This window comes from Lissotriton vulgaris, unplaced genomic scaffold, assembly GCF_964263255.1.
Source record: "Lissotriton vulgaris unplaced genomic scaffold, aLisVul1.2 SCAFFOLD_1451, whole genome shotgun sequence".
NCBI classification, from domain to species: Eukaryota; Metazoa; Chordata; class Amphibia; order Caudata; family Salamandridae; genus Lissotriton; species Lissotriton vulgaris.
In genome coordinates, this window is record NW_028245229.1 from 65,273 (window position 1) to 79,507 (window position 14,235).

Consider the following 14,235-nt stretch of genomic DNA (forward strand, 5'->3'; position numbering starts at 1 on the left):
ACCCTAATAATAATCCAGATTGGGACGACCTTAATGGCCCAATAGATCCTCCGGACCTCCTAGATCCCCAGCCATATCCAATAAAACCATCTCCCCAGATATCATCGGTTTTGGGCAGCTTGTTAATACGGCTGTTTACCATGGCGTTTCACACTGCAGAAGTGTTTCCTTCTAGACACCTTTGAAGTCACAAAAAAGTGTTTAAATACTGCCAATGGTTAAAGGAGTCATTAAACATGCCCCTGAAATATTTAAGGACCCAGTGAGAGCTAGGATTCTCAATCCTAGGATTGATAAAAAAATATAAACCTGCCCTGATGACCCTGTATACATCAGAGGACAAATACTCCTAGACACACTTGTAGTATCCAATGCTAGAAAACGCGCCAACTCTCAAACCTCCGGTGATGCACCACCTCCGGACAAAGAATCCAAATTGCTAGATGCCTCTGGCAAGAGTTGCTGCTCAAGCAGCCAATCACTGGCGCATAGCCAACACCCAAGCACTACTTGCTAGGTATGATAGGGCTCACTACGACCAATTAGAAACCCTATTACAACATTTACCCGATCAATACAAAACTCAGACAAATGACTTAATTCAGGAAGGCAAATTAATAACAAACTCCTCAATCAAGTGTGCCCTTGATGTAGCCGATACAACCTCTAGGTCCATTAACACTCGTGTGCTACTCGGACGTCATGCCTGGCTACGCATTTCAGGCTTTAAACAGGAGGTCCAAACAACTATCCTCAACCAGCCGTTCAATCACCAACAACTTTTTGGACTGGCTGTAGATACCACTCTCGAAAAAAGACAGACTGCTAAATTAATGGGAGCATTAGTCTCCATCCACACATGGTTCCTTTTGTCGCTCCTTTTATAGAGGAGCATCCGAAAACATTAAAACCGATACCGCCTCTTCTTCCAAAAACACTACTCAAGCATCCCCCAATAGAGGATATTTTGGAGGAGGATATAGGGGAAAAAACAGCAAGGGCAGAGGCTTGGGTACCAATAGCACTCACACCTCCCCCCGTAATAATGACTTCCCTCCACTCCCCCAGACCATTCCACTTCAGTCGGGGGAAGATTATCACAGTTTCTACCTGTCTGGAACTCTATTACAACAGACAAGTGGGTAAGACAAATTATCCAGTATGGGTACTGCCTAGAACCTACAGCAAACCAATCCACCGTACCACCCAAGCAGTGTCCAATGTCCACCGAACATCTCCCACTCTTAAAACGGGCAGTGCTTAATTTGTAAAAAATGAAGTGCAGGTGCTGAAACTTTTGCCAAGGAGGCCACAGCTCACTTCTTCCTCCGGTGACCCCACTTTCAACACTCTCACTGCCTCAGTCTCTATCTTCTAACTTTCATCTGTTGTCTGTCCCCCAAGTCTTTGCTCTAAGAGTCTATCCTCTCACCCCTCTAATTGATTATCATCTTTGTCACACCTGGTGTGTTGCCTTATTTCCGGTGTTTCTGATTTGCCCTCTATTCATTCTAGCCCTGCCCTTTTTCCTCTTCACTTTGATCCTTGCTCTGCTCCCTCTCCCCTCGATCTTGACTCTTTACTATCACTCTTCTAGCAGTGATTAACAGTGTCTCCGTCTTATCATATGTCTGCTTTTTTTTCCTCTGTCCTGTCCTCTACGTCCTTTCATTTTATCTTCTCTGCGTTTTTCTGTTTCATTCCTAAAGAAGTGAAAGATGGCGTGTTTTACTTTTTTACCTACACTGAATGCAAAAACAAAATGTACACCAAATGAAAATACTTTTTTTGCATATATTAATCAGTGCAGTATGACGGGGTTTATTGCAGAACAGACGGCTGCTCGAGCACAGCAGGTGAGGTCACTGCTAGTGCTGCCTGTAATTAGTAGGTCCAGGGAAGGCGAAGGCATCATGCATCTACTACTCTGCTTGCTGTGACCCTGCCTGCTACAGCACAGGCATTGTCCCCAGCTGTAATGTAAATGTAAATGTAAATGTAGACGTATTTGTAAAGCGCACTGATATCCCGGCAAGCAGTGTGTCCTGGCGCTGTACTCATACCGCTAGGGAACCCGTCCTGGCTTTTCCCCGTGAAATGTCCACTCCTGGGCATCCCCGGGGTGCAACCAGGCATCCCCAGCGCTGTAGGGGGCCGTTGTGGAGGCTAAGCAAGCTATTGCCCAGAGTTGCAGCGTGGGACCCATGATTAGAATAGGCACTGAGGCGAGAATATCCAGTCAGCGGAATTTATGAGCCAGAGACTCGCCGAGGCGGGAATCGAACCCTGGTCCCTGGCCAGAACTCTGCATCAAGGTCTGCCGCTCTAACCATTGAGCCACACTCCTCCACGAATGCTGCTGTGCCGGTAAGTATGGCTGTGGTGCCTACTGGACTCACAAACGCTCAGCAAATACCATGCTTGGGTGCAAGGCATAGAATCTACAGGTGACGCCATGACGCACAATAGTTGTATTGGCCCACAGCCGCATCAAACACGTTGAGGATAGCAGCAATGCAGGATATACTACTCTGGCTACTCAGCAAGTGGAAAGTCCATACTTACTTTCGTATATTCTTCCTCAAGAGCCCTCTCCCAAGTTCCAAATGCGCTCTTGCAGCTTCCTTGCCTCAACTCTATCATGAGCCAGCCCCCAGCTACAATTATCCAATGGGAGGCTTAGGCTGAGGCAGGGTGCAGCAGACTCTGGAAATAGAATGCAAGCCATAGTTTGTCGATGACTTCTTGGATTTGGGATCGGCGTGATGATATCACTAACGTGGTGATACACAATCAGGCCTGCCTAGACAGGCGAATGCTGGCCTGTCAATGAACATTTACCAGCCAGTCACCATGCAATGTATGTTCTTCTTTTTATTTTGAATTTGAACAATTGATATTGAGACCACCCCCTGCACGGTAAGACATTGCTGGTGCTGAGCGCCTGAAAGCACCTGCTCAAATTAAGCACTGAAAACAGGAAGTTCTCTCACTGCTTCAAAAATGAGCAATAGAACCAGTTCCCTTAATACACCAAGGAACAGGGGTTTACTCGCTGTATTTCCTAATCCCCAAAAAGGACGGAACTCTAAGACCAATACTCTACCTCAGATCCCTCAATCTATATATACAGTCAGATCATTTTCATATGATCACTCTCCAACAAGGGCTCCCACTGCTGCGACAAGGCGACTTCCTTGCCCCACTAGATCTCAAGGACGCCTACTTCCACATTCCCATATATCATGCTCACTGGATGTATCTAAGGTTCGTAGTCGACGGACAACACTACCAGTTCAAAGTCCTCCCATTTGGGTGGCCACCGCACCCAGAGTGTTCACAAAATGTCTTGAGGTGGTAGCAGCACACTTAAGAAGACCACATATCCATGTCTTCCCGTATCTCGACGACTGGCTAATAAAAGCCAAGTCATTCAACCAGTGTGTTCATCACTCTTATCAAACCATCCAGTTGCTACACGACTAGGGATTCACAGTAAACTACACCAAGTCACGTCTTCAACCCTCTCACATACATCAGTATCTAGGAGCAACAATAAATGCCTCCAAGGCTCTGGCATATTCCAGTCCTTAGTCATCAAATTTCAGCCACAGCGCTCCCTTCCCGCAAGGGTATTGATTTAACTCATAGGAATGATGGCCTCTTTCATCTTTATCGTACCTAATGCAAGACTTCACATGCGTCCCTTACAGGAATGTCTAGCACATCAGTGGAACCAGGCTCAAGGAAAACTAACAGATCTGGTGTTGGTGGACCGCTGCACACATTGCGCTCTGCAGTGGTGGAACACACAAAACCTGTCCAAAGGACGCTGTTCCACGAACCAGTTCCACAGATAGTGCCGACAACCGACGCATTACTCACCGGTTGGGGAGCCCATCTCCTAAAACATACAGTTCAAGGGAAATGGACCACTCAACAAAAGGTGCTCCATATCAATCACCTGGAATTGCTATCAATCTTTCTAGCATTAAAATCATTCCAAGTACATCTACAAAACAAAATTGTCCTAGTCCGCAAGGGCTACATGAAAGCCATGTATTACATTCAGAAACAAGGAGGCACATATTCTCTGCAGCTCTCCTAACTCACACAGAACATTTGGAGATGGGCCATTCCACAAAACATATACCTGTTTGCAAAACCTCTTCCAGGATTTCACAATCAGATTGCGGATCTGCTAAGTCGGCAGACACAGCAGATACACAAATGGGAACTTCATCCTTAAGTTCATATAAATGAACTGGTCAGGTAGATTTGCGTACGCTTTTTCGCCACTCCCAATGATTCCACTAGTAGTACGCAAGCTCAGGCAACCGTCTCTCAAAATGATCCTGGTGGCTCCCACATGGGCATGCCAACCCTGGTTCACAACACTACTGGAACTCTCAGTAGTTTTACATCAAAAACTACGTCTCTCCCCAACACTGCTAATGCAAAACCATGGAGAAATAAGGCACCCCGATCCAAATCAACTGAATCTAGCGATCTGGCTCCTGAAGTCCTAGAGTTCGGTTATCTTAACCTTCCGCCGGACTGAATGAACATCATTAAGGAAGCCAGACACTCTACTACTAGAGCCTGTTATGCTGCAAAATGCAAAAGATGTGTTTTCTACTGCAATAAAAATCAAACCAATCCATTGGATGCTTCTATCCAAAACATCATTTTCTATCTGCTACACTTGCAAAGATGTAATCTAGCATACTCATCCATACGATTACATCTAGCAGCACTTGCTGCTTATTTACAAAATAGACAACATGTGTCCCTTTTTAGAGTACCTGCGATTAAAGCCTTTATGGAGGGACTCAAAAGAATAATTCCGCCCAGATTACCACCCTCTCCAATGTACAATTTAAATATTGTTCTTACCAGACTAATGGGTCCCCCATTTGAACCACTACATAAATGTAAACTTCAGTTCCTCACATGGAAAGTAGCTTTCCTTGGCGCCATTACCTCTCTCAGAAGAGTAAGTGAGATCCAGGCTTTAACAATACAAGAACCAATCTTACAAATACATCCTAACAAAGTGGTTCTCGAACCAAATCCTAAATTCCTTCCCAAAGTCACCTCTGCATTCCATCTTAACCAATCCGTGGAGTTACCAGTGTTTCTTCAAAACCCAAACTCCGTAGTAGAAAGAGCTCTTCACACCCTAGACGTCAAAAGAGCACTATTTTATTACATTGACAGAACAAAACACTTTCGAAAAACAAAACTGTTTGTAGCCTTCTCACAACCTCATAAACGAAACCCCATCTCCAAAGCTGGTATTGCAAGGTGGGTGGTAAAATGTATTCAAATATGCTACCAAAAGGCTAAACGCACATTAACAATTCCCCCAAGAGCGCACTCGACACGCAAACTAGGAGCGTCAATGGCATTCTTACGGAACATCCCTTTAGATGACACATGTAAAGCAGCAACATGATCTACACCGCACACCTTCACTAAACACTATTGTGTTGACGTGCAGGCTAAGCAACAAGCTTCTGTAAGCCAAACACTTTTTTAAAGTACTGCAACAGATACAGGTGACCACCGCTAGGGTAGACACTGCTGTACAGTCAATGCAAAGTATACTATCTGTAGCTCATATGCCTCAAACGGAAAAGGCTACTTACCAGTGTGCATCTTTTCTTGGCATGTAGAGCTGCAGAGTAGTACACGCCCACCCACCTCCACAGGACCTGTATCTGTTCCAGTATTATCGTAATTAGATACATTCTCATGGACATCTCTTCTATTTCATCCATCATTTCCTATCATGGCGAAAAACAATCTAAGGATGGAGTGGATGCCCATGCGCACTATCGTCCAGGGGGGGGAGGCACCTATCTCGGGACTACAAAAGACTTCTTCCAAGACAAGGTGCAGGCATCCGAGCCCAACACCAGATGGCGATTCAATGCAAAATGTACTTCTCTGTAGCTCTACATGTCAAGAACAGATGCATATTGGTAAGTAGCATTTTCCTTTCCCAATTTCATGTGTGGGTAACTCACCCAGTCATGCTTTTTCGCTTTGCTTTGTAGGCATGTATACCTGAATTTTGTAGTGTACAATGTACATACCTAAAATGGATAAGCTACTTGCTTATGGACTCTGGTAATGTGCAAGCTCTGACCATCTTCAAAAAGACTTCTAAAAATTGTAATTGTACAATTTCAGCACTCAGTGCTTGCCTATTTTACAATAGGTTTAACAGGTGAAGTTGTGTCTTAACCGTTGACGTTTAGTTCTGGTAATATCAAAGTTAACAATTGTTTTTTTTTATTTTTTTTAGCTCATGCTCCCAGATGGTGTCACCGTGGAGGTTATTGTAGTGAACGTTGTCAATGCTGGACATATGTTTGTGCAGCAACATACACATCCTACCTTTCATGCTTTACGCAGTTTAGACCAGCAGATGTTTTTGTGTTATTCCCAGCCTGGAATTCCAGTTTTACCAACCCCAGTGGAAGGTAAGTATGTAACAGTTCATAAAGGGTTATTGTTATTAATGAATCTTCTGCAGAGGTTTTGGGTTACTACTTTTAACCAAAATTGGATTCTTACGTTTTTGTCATTCCCTGTGGATAAAATTAGCAAATTTATTTTTGGGTAACATTTGTGTTGAACGCTACTTGAACAAACTGAGTCTGTGATGATTAACTGTTCAGAAACAATTTGATTATGTGTGTGGGTGCAGGCCACCAAGTCCAACTGTATTTACACAAGTTTGTTTCTGCAGTTTAATAGCATGATGTCGGTTCAGACTCAATAAATTGTTCTAAATGCTCTTGAATAGACCTTACAATTTAAAATGTTTACTTTAACTGAGATGCATCACACATTGCAAATTTTGTAAATATTGCCTCCTGTCTAATATTTTATTTTGTGCGTAAAGAGTTCAGAAAAGAAAATTGTGATAGAAACCTAAAATTTCACAATAAGAAACAAGGTGGCTTGGCGCGCAACATGGCGGACGCTCTCTAAGTCCCTAACCCCTCCGAAATCTGTCCAAGTTCCCTCTGTCCCTGCAGCCATCCAGCTTTGTACCTGGGTGCTGCTTCATCTCCGCAACAACTTTCGCACATTTTCGGCCGCAGGACACAATGTGGGCCGCTGCTCGGAGCTAGCCGCCCTGGTGAGGTGTCCTCGCCCCCATGATGTTAGCCTTCGTGCCCTGACTTGGGATTGGCATCCAGACACAGTGGCAAGACCTCCGCAATGCAACGTCCCGGATTAAGGAAGCAGAATCCAGTCTCTCTACCGTAGATGATGATATCCTCCAACTTAAAGACCAGTTTGGTCGCCTCCGGACTCCTACTCAGGAGCTTCAATGACGGGCCGAGGATGCTGAAAACTAGTCCCGGCGCAACAACCTCCACCTGGTGGGATTTCCGGAAGGAGCGGATCCAGGCCGGGCAGCAGACTTTACTGAACATTGGATACGCTCATGGATGCCCAAAGGCTCCCTCTCCCAGTGGTTCGCAATTGAACGGGCGCACCACTTGCTTGCGCCCAAACCGCAGCCGGGTACACCCCATAGGCCAATAATACTGCGTATCCTCAACTTTAGGGACCGGGATTCCGTTCTGACCAAAGCCCGCAAACCGCGATGTCTCCAATATGAAGGTCAGACGATCATGGTCTTCCCGGACCATACCCGCGAGGTCCAAGGCCAGCGTTGTTCCTTTGGCGAGGTCAAACAAAAGATGCATGCCCTCAACCTCCAATACAGGCTCCTCTTCCTGGCCCGCCTCAGGGTTGTGTTTCAGAACAGGACACTCTTCTTTGATTCCCCTGAAGAGGCCTGGACATGGGTAACAGAAGAGCACCCCGCAAGACTCGCCACCCGGAGTCCGTAGCCTCTGGGTGGACCGGAGGCTCTCACCGAGCCATGCCTGCATCGCAACCACAAGGTAACCGCTCATGCAGGAGGCAAGGCCAGAGACTTGCCTGATCGGACTCACCAGTAGGTCCCTCATCATCCAACGTCTGGAACGCCTCCTGGAGACATTTGCACTGCGCAGTGGGCTTCGAGCTGCTTGGACCCTGGGGACGCCATGCCTCGCTCATCGCTGTTGGATCTGGCGGACACAGACCTCTCCCGTTTCTTCACATGGGACCGCCCTGAGCCCAATACGATCTTCTGGTCCCGGCCATTTTCTGCAACCCTTAGGCTGTGCTTCAGCTTGTTTTGCCTTATTACCTGCTGAACATAATCACTAACCATCCTGATAGGAGGAGGGGTCCTCCTCGATTCCCCATTTCAAGTGTTTGTTTTGTATTTTTGTGTTTACTAGTTAGGGCGACAGATGCTTCTGTTAACCCCTTCCATGCTCATGACGAACCCCAGCCGTCATGCACTACGGTGCTCGTGTGCTGATGACGGCTGGGGTCGTCACGGCCCGCCCCTGTTCGTGCTGTTTACAGCACACCAGGGGAATCGCGGCCGCATCGAAGGGGTTAATGAAGTATAGGGTGGGTCCTTTGTTCATGTTCGTTTTGTGTTTGTTTCATTAGTTTATTATGTTAGCATGCATCTCCAGCCGCAAGAAAAGAACGCCCGACCTAGCGCTGTAGAAATGTACCCACATCGGCCTTCCACGCTTGAGGTTCTTTCTTTCACCGCTTTCTCCATGTTTGACGGTTCCCCAGAGAAGGCGCTGCTCCGCATAATGCCCTGGAAAGCTAATAGCTTGTTGGATAAGACCCAGCTCACGGCAGTCCTGTGTTACACCCAGCGTTACACCATAGACTTTACTTTACTTGTGTACCATACCAGCGTACATTCCCAGCTACATGACAGACGCTCCAGACCTGGCCATGTAGAACTGCTTCCCCTTTCTCTCGCACATGCACCATTTCACCCACACCAGTCACCCACGCTGGGTGTCCTGTTCTTTCCTCACTCTCCTCATGGATGATACCTTCACAGCGCATGCGTCGCTTCACATCATGTCCTGGAATGTTAATGGCTTACTTGATAAGGCCAAGCTAATAGCTGTCTTACGGTATGCCCAGCATCACACTGTAGACATACTCCTACTCCAGGAGACCCACCTAATAGGCAATCACTGCCCTTTGTTGGCGCACTATGGTTAAAGTGGAATCTGGCACTCTGGCTTCAGCAGGGGATCAAGGGGGTGGCTGTCCTGGTGCGGCATGGTCATCCCCCTTGTGGTAAGCAACGTAATTCATGACCCTGGAGGCTGTTTCGTCGTCTTGAAGGGGAACCTGGGGGACTGACCTCTGAACGTGATCGCTTTCTATTCCCTCTCCCCCACCCCACTGACCTCCACACTTCAATCGCTAGCTCCACTGGTTGCCACCCTGTTCCTAGGGATCACCATCGTTGGTGGTGACTTCAACGCAATAATGGACCTAGACCTTGACACTGACACGACCTCTTCTGCTCCCAGAATCGCTCAGTCTATCCTTCTGTCGAATTTGGCGAGCACCTTAGGTCTTGGTGACGCCTGGAGACACTGGCACCCGACAACTCGCGTCTACACCCACACATCAGTGTCCCACCACATCCATGCGCGACTCGATTAAGTCTTTTTACCGGCCATGGATTGCTGCGCAATTCAAGTTGTCACCATCCGTCCTAGAGGGCTATCGGACTACTCTCCGGTGGAGATGGGGATAGGTAGCCTCCATGCTTTGTCACGCCCGACCTGGCCGCTGAACGCCTGGTTCCTCCAGGACAAGGACTTCAGGGAACCGGTGGGCAGTGAGCTCCGCCATTATTTTACCACTAATCAAGGGTCAGTTTCCTCTCCTGGCACCTTATGGGAAGCTGGGAAGGCCACCATCCAAGGCTTCGCTAAAGGCGAACTCCAGCCTAAACGTATGAAACAGGACTCCATCCTCACCCTCTTGGAGACCCAGGCTGCGCTACTCGAGGCTCAAACCCCAGAGGAGAGAACTGAAGACCAAGATAGGAGATTGGCGTTCCTGAGGGACGAGATTAAACAGGCCTCCCTATAAGCTGCCAAATTGTTGTGGAGGTCCTCCGTTGCGTGAGTTTATGGGTGGGGAGATAAAAATGGGAAACTTCTTCACCGCCTGGCCACTTATCTGATTGCCAACCGTATCATCCCTGTGGTGGTTGACTTGGATGGTGCGATCCAGCGAGCCCCCGCTGCAGTGGCCCGGTGCTTTGTTTCCTACTACTCCACTCTTAATTCGGCACAGCCGCCCCCCCCCCCCTCTCTCGCTTTCAGACTTCCTTCACCACGGGCAGTACTCCCTCCCACGACTCAGTGAGGCGAAGGTTCTGGACCTTCCTGTCACACCGGAGGAGATTAGTGATGCAATTTCAAGTATAGCTGCGGGTAAGACGCCAGGGCCGGACTGACTTCTGCAGGAGTTCTATGCATCTTTCCGGGACACACTGATCCCCCACCTCCTGGAGGTATACCAGGAGGAGTCTGATCAAGGCTTGTTCCGCCCTGAGACAGATATGGCCGCCATAGTGGTGATCATTAAGTCCAAGCCTCCCTCGAAACATTGCTCCGATTGCCGGCCCATCTACCTCATTAACACAGAGGTCAAAATATTCGACTCCATCCTAGCCAATCGCATATGACCCTACCTGGTCAAATTGTTCCATCCTGACCAGTGCGGATTTATGCCTTCCGAGGCACCCGGCACTGCCTCAGACATCTTCATCTTTCTCTAGCGAATCGACAACAATTGACCCCCTACTTATCTCGCCTTCTCGTAGATTTCAAGAAAGCGTTAGATTCCGCGGCCTGGTTAAGGCACTTTACTGTAAGCCGAGAGCCCAGGTACTAGTCAACAGAGCCCTGCCACGCTACTTTCCCATCGGAAGAGACACAAGGCAGGGGTGCCCCCTCTCGCTCTTCCTCTTTGTGCTGGCAGTGGAGCCCTTTGCTTGTCTGCTCTGATCAACTCCTTACGGGTGGTGGTGGCCTGGTGTAGAGGAAGATAAAATTGCGCTGTCTCCAATGACACTAGTTTGCAGTGCACAAGTGACATTGTTTTTAATTTTTCATCTAATATAGTGTACTTCACCAGTTTGCGTCGTACACACTAAATTAAGGTTGCATTCATCCCGACTGGATGTTGTGCTATTTTTCACTATACAACCTTTTGTGTAAACAATTACCTTTTTGCAGCCGGTCCCTTCAGTGTTTCTCATCCTCTGTCTGCAGAACTGGGCATGTTATTGAGTGTGAGATATCACTGGTGCTATGCAAAGTGATAATGTTGCGGTCTTCTAGTTAATTGCTTTTACTCTGCCCTCAACATTCCTCATGCTTGGCTCATGGCCTTGATTTTCTAGTTACTTAAGATCAGGCAGATGGTTCATGTTTTAATCTCCCAACTGATGAACTGCTAGGGTTTTGATGATAAAGCTTGTCTTAAAAAAAATATTTTCTAAGAAGAATTTCAAATGACTTTAAAGGTACTTTTTACTAGCTGAATTTTGAATAGTTTAACTTTTTTACCATTTATTTGTTGCTTCAGTTGGGGTGATCTGTGCTGCTCCTGGCAATGATACTGCATGGTGGCGTGCCCAAGTGGTGTCCTTCTACAAGGATAGCAACGAGGTGGAAATTAGATATGTAGACTATGGTGGATATGAGAGGGTTAAGGTAGACATCCTTCGACAAATAAGGTGGGTATTTTTGTGTCACTAAAAGCCAGTGAACTTGAACCCTATGTCATGAGTTTATGCTGGTGCATGTGTTGCTAGACCATCACAATCTACGATTAGTTTGCTTTTTGATTTTGATATTTATGTATGAAATGGAGTTATCGTTTTAACTAATTTCACTTTGTTGTATCTCATATTAACCATTACTCTTAAATGCATATTCTCATTAGAAGTAATAACGTTTTCTGTATAGCTCTGTAATCAAAACCCCTTACTGAAATTTGCCTTGCATTGATGTTGTTGCATTTGCTCTTACTGCTGCAAAATTATTCATCTAAAGTGTACAGGCACACATTTGCTCGCACCAATAATAGATGTACCTGCTTTAAACTAATCGACAATAAAAGCCTCATTGCCTACATGTTACTGAACTGCTATCAATTTGTGAAATTTTAAGTTGGAAGATTAACTTCACTCTTTATTCCGATAACGATGATACTCTTGGTTTGTGGCATGTGCGATTGTAGAGCCTTTCCTTCTAGTGTTGTGCTTGGAACATTACAAACTGGTAGTACCGAGGCCCAGGGAAAGCATATTCCTATTTCTTTGTCCTCCGTTGACTTTGACTCTGTAGTCAAAATATCTTTAGGTCCAATTGAAATCCATTTTCAGGAGTAAGACTACCCAGAGGATTTTGAGGTCTGTAAAAGACTGATAACAATGGACTCGGAAGAAAACTCATTAACTCCATACTTGTCCTCAAAAAGATTCTTGAGTTCCTTGTAATGTACAGCCCCCTCAACACAGTGCCCTACTAGACCGGTCACCTCCAAAGAACAAGCATTGGGAAAGTAAACAGGTCTTGCCTTTTGGACCTATTTGCATTGCCAATGATTGTTAGTGATGATGTACACCATGAGTACTCGCAAACATTTTCCTAGGGGCCAAAAAGTATGGTCTTTGGTTTGGCCGTGGGCTGCATTGATGCCAGCAGGTTGGGGGACTGGGGACTGGTGGATGCAAGGTGGTTGTAAGTGAAGGAATGCATGATGTGGACTGTGACTGGATTTATTTTGTGTGTTTCATTCCATACTGCCTTCTAAATTATGCCTTTAGTGTCAGGAAGAAAAACAGATTTGACACTACTGTCATATGCTGTATCTGAGTTGCTGTCCCGTAGGTGTGTAAAGAAAGTATTCAATAGAATCTTAGGCCTCATAATATCCTTTTACCTTTTAGTCTCGCATCTGTAAACATTAGGAAAGCTTAGAAATAGGCTCATTGAGGTTGCGAGTGCTATAAAAATACTTGGTTGAGACTTGCACTATAAATATTGGTGAAAAAAGGAACTTATTGGGGGATTCTTCAAATGATTGATTTTAATGTTCATGGGCATACATCTTTTGTTTTCAAATCTATCACTGTGTAATTTTAGATACACGTGGAAAGTTCTCTGTGTCCTAGCACTGTTTTTAACGCACCCTATTAAAATCTGTTCTTAATCAGATGTGAATTACAAATAACAGTGTATATGCTTCATCGATAGACTTGTTTTTTCAGCACTTTCGTGTTAACACTCATTACGGTAATAAAAGTTGAAAATGTCACCATATATTTTAGCAAATGATATTAAAATTACAGTGTATTTGAAAAGATATATACCAACAGTTCATGTACAAAAATTGACATTTCACAATTGCCAGGTGCAAGTGGTGCTAGAATAATTTTGTGAGTGGGGTGCTGCCATTGGTTACATCGCTGGAGTCCTAGTGCTTGTGAAAAATACGTGTCACACAAAAAAAGTGTAACTAGTGTTTTCAGTAGGAGATTTGTAAAGAATGTAGCATATAGCTGTTTGATCATTTTGGAGCACACTGCCGGAACTTTATCACTAAAGCATGGTTTGGTAGCACTGCCATTACAGGCAACACAATTTCCGTTAAAATGAGGATTGCATTTGCACAGACCTACAGTTTTACCGATAAACTATAATACAGTGCGTAAACGATACGTTGAAAATCTGCATCACCTAGTGTATTTATTTGTTCAGATCATAATAAAATCTTTGTTTCCACCACACTTCAGGATTACAAAAAAAATGTCATTTGTTTTCTTCTGCTATAGTCTGAACTACTTGTACAGTTCATTTGCAGGTATTTACATTTTGTGTGCTAGAAAAAAATAGCATACTACTGCTTTTCGTTTTACACTTCCGGTACCCAGCAAGATTGTCACATAAATCCTCACTTTGCCGTCACAGAAAGAAAAGTAAACTCTAAGCTCCCTTTAAAAGGAATAAAAAGTAATTTGTTGGAAAACCGAGCCTGTCATTTGATCTGACTTTGAATATACAGCAAATCTGACAAGATAACAAAATGTAAAGGCCTCTTTATTGCTTATTTGACTTCTAAACTCATGCATGATTATTTTGGGGGTGCTTCAACACACCCCACTACCCCTACTTCTAGCGCCTATGGCATGGGTGTGAAATTGAGGAAGAGGACTGATTAAGTTATCCCATTGGTAAAGTTCATTAGGAAGAACGTTGTTCCTCACAGGTACGCATGATTGATGAACTGGTAGTGTTAGAG

The 14,235-nt window shown here is 45.3% G+C and overlaps 1 protein-coding gene across 1 annotated transcript in view; it reads left to right on the forward strand.

Annotated features, from left to right (window-relative positions):
• Nucleotides 1-14,235, forward strand: part of LOC147666498 (A-kinase anchor protein 1, mitochondrial-like) — a 214,986-nt gene that overhangs the window by 62,113 nt on the left and 138,638 nt on the right. Inside the window, exons 3-4 of the mRNA XM_086949035.1 lie at nucleotides 6,314-6,491; nucleotides 11,515-11,665. Coding sequence (XP_086805161.1) covers nucleotides 6,314-6,491; nucleotides 11,515-11,665 — 329 coding nt within the window. The remainder of the gene's footprint in view (nucleotides 1-6,313; nucleotides 6,492-11,514; nucleotides 11,666-14,235) is intronic.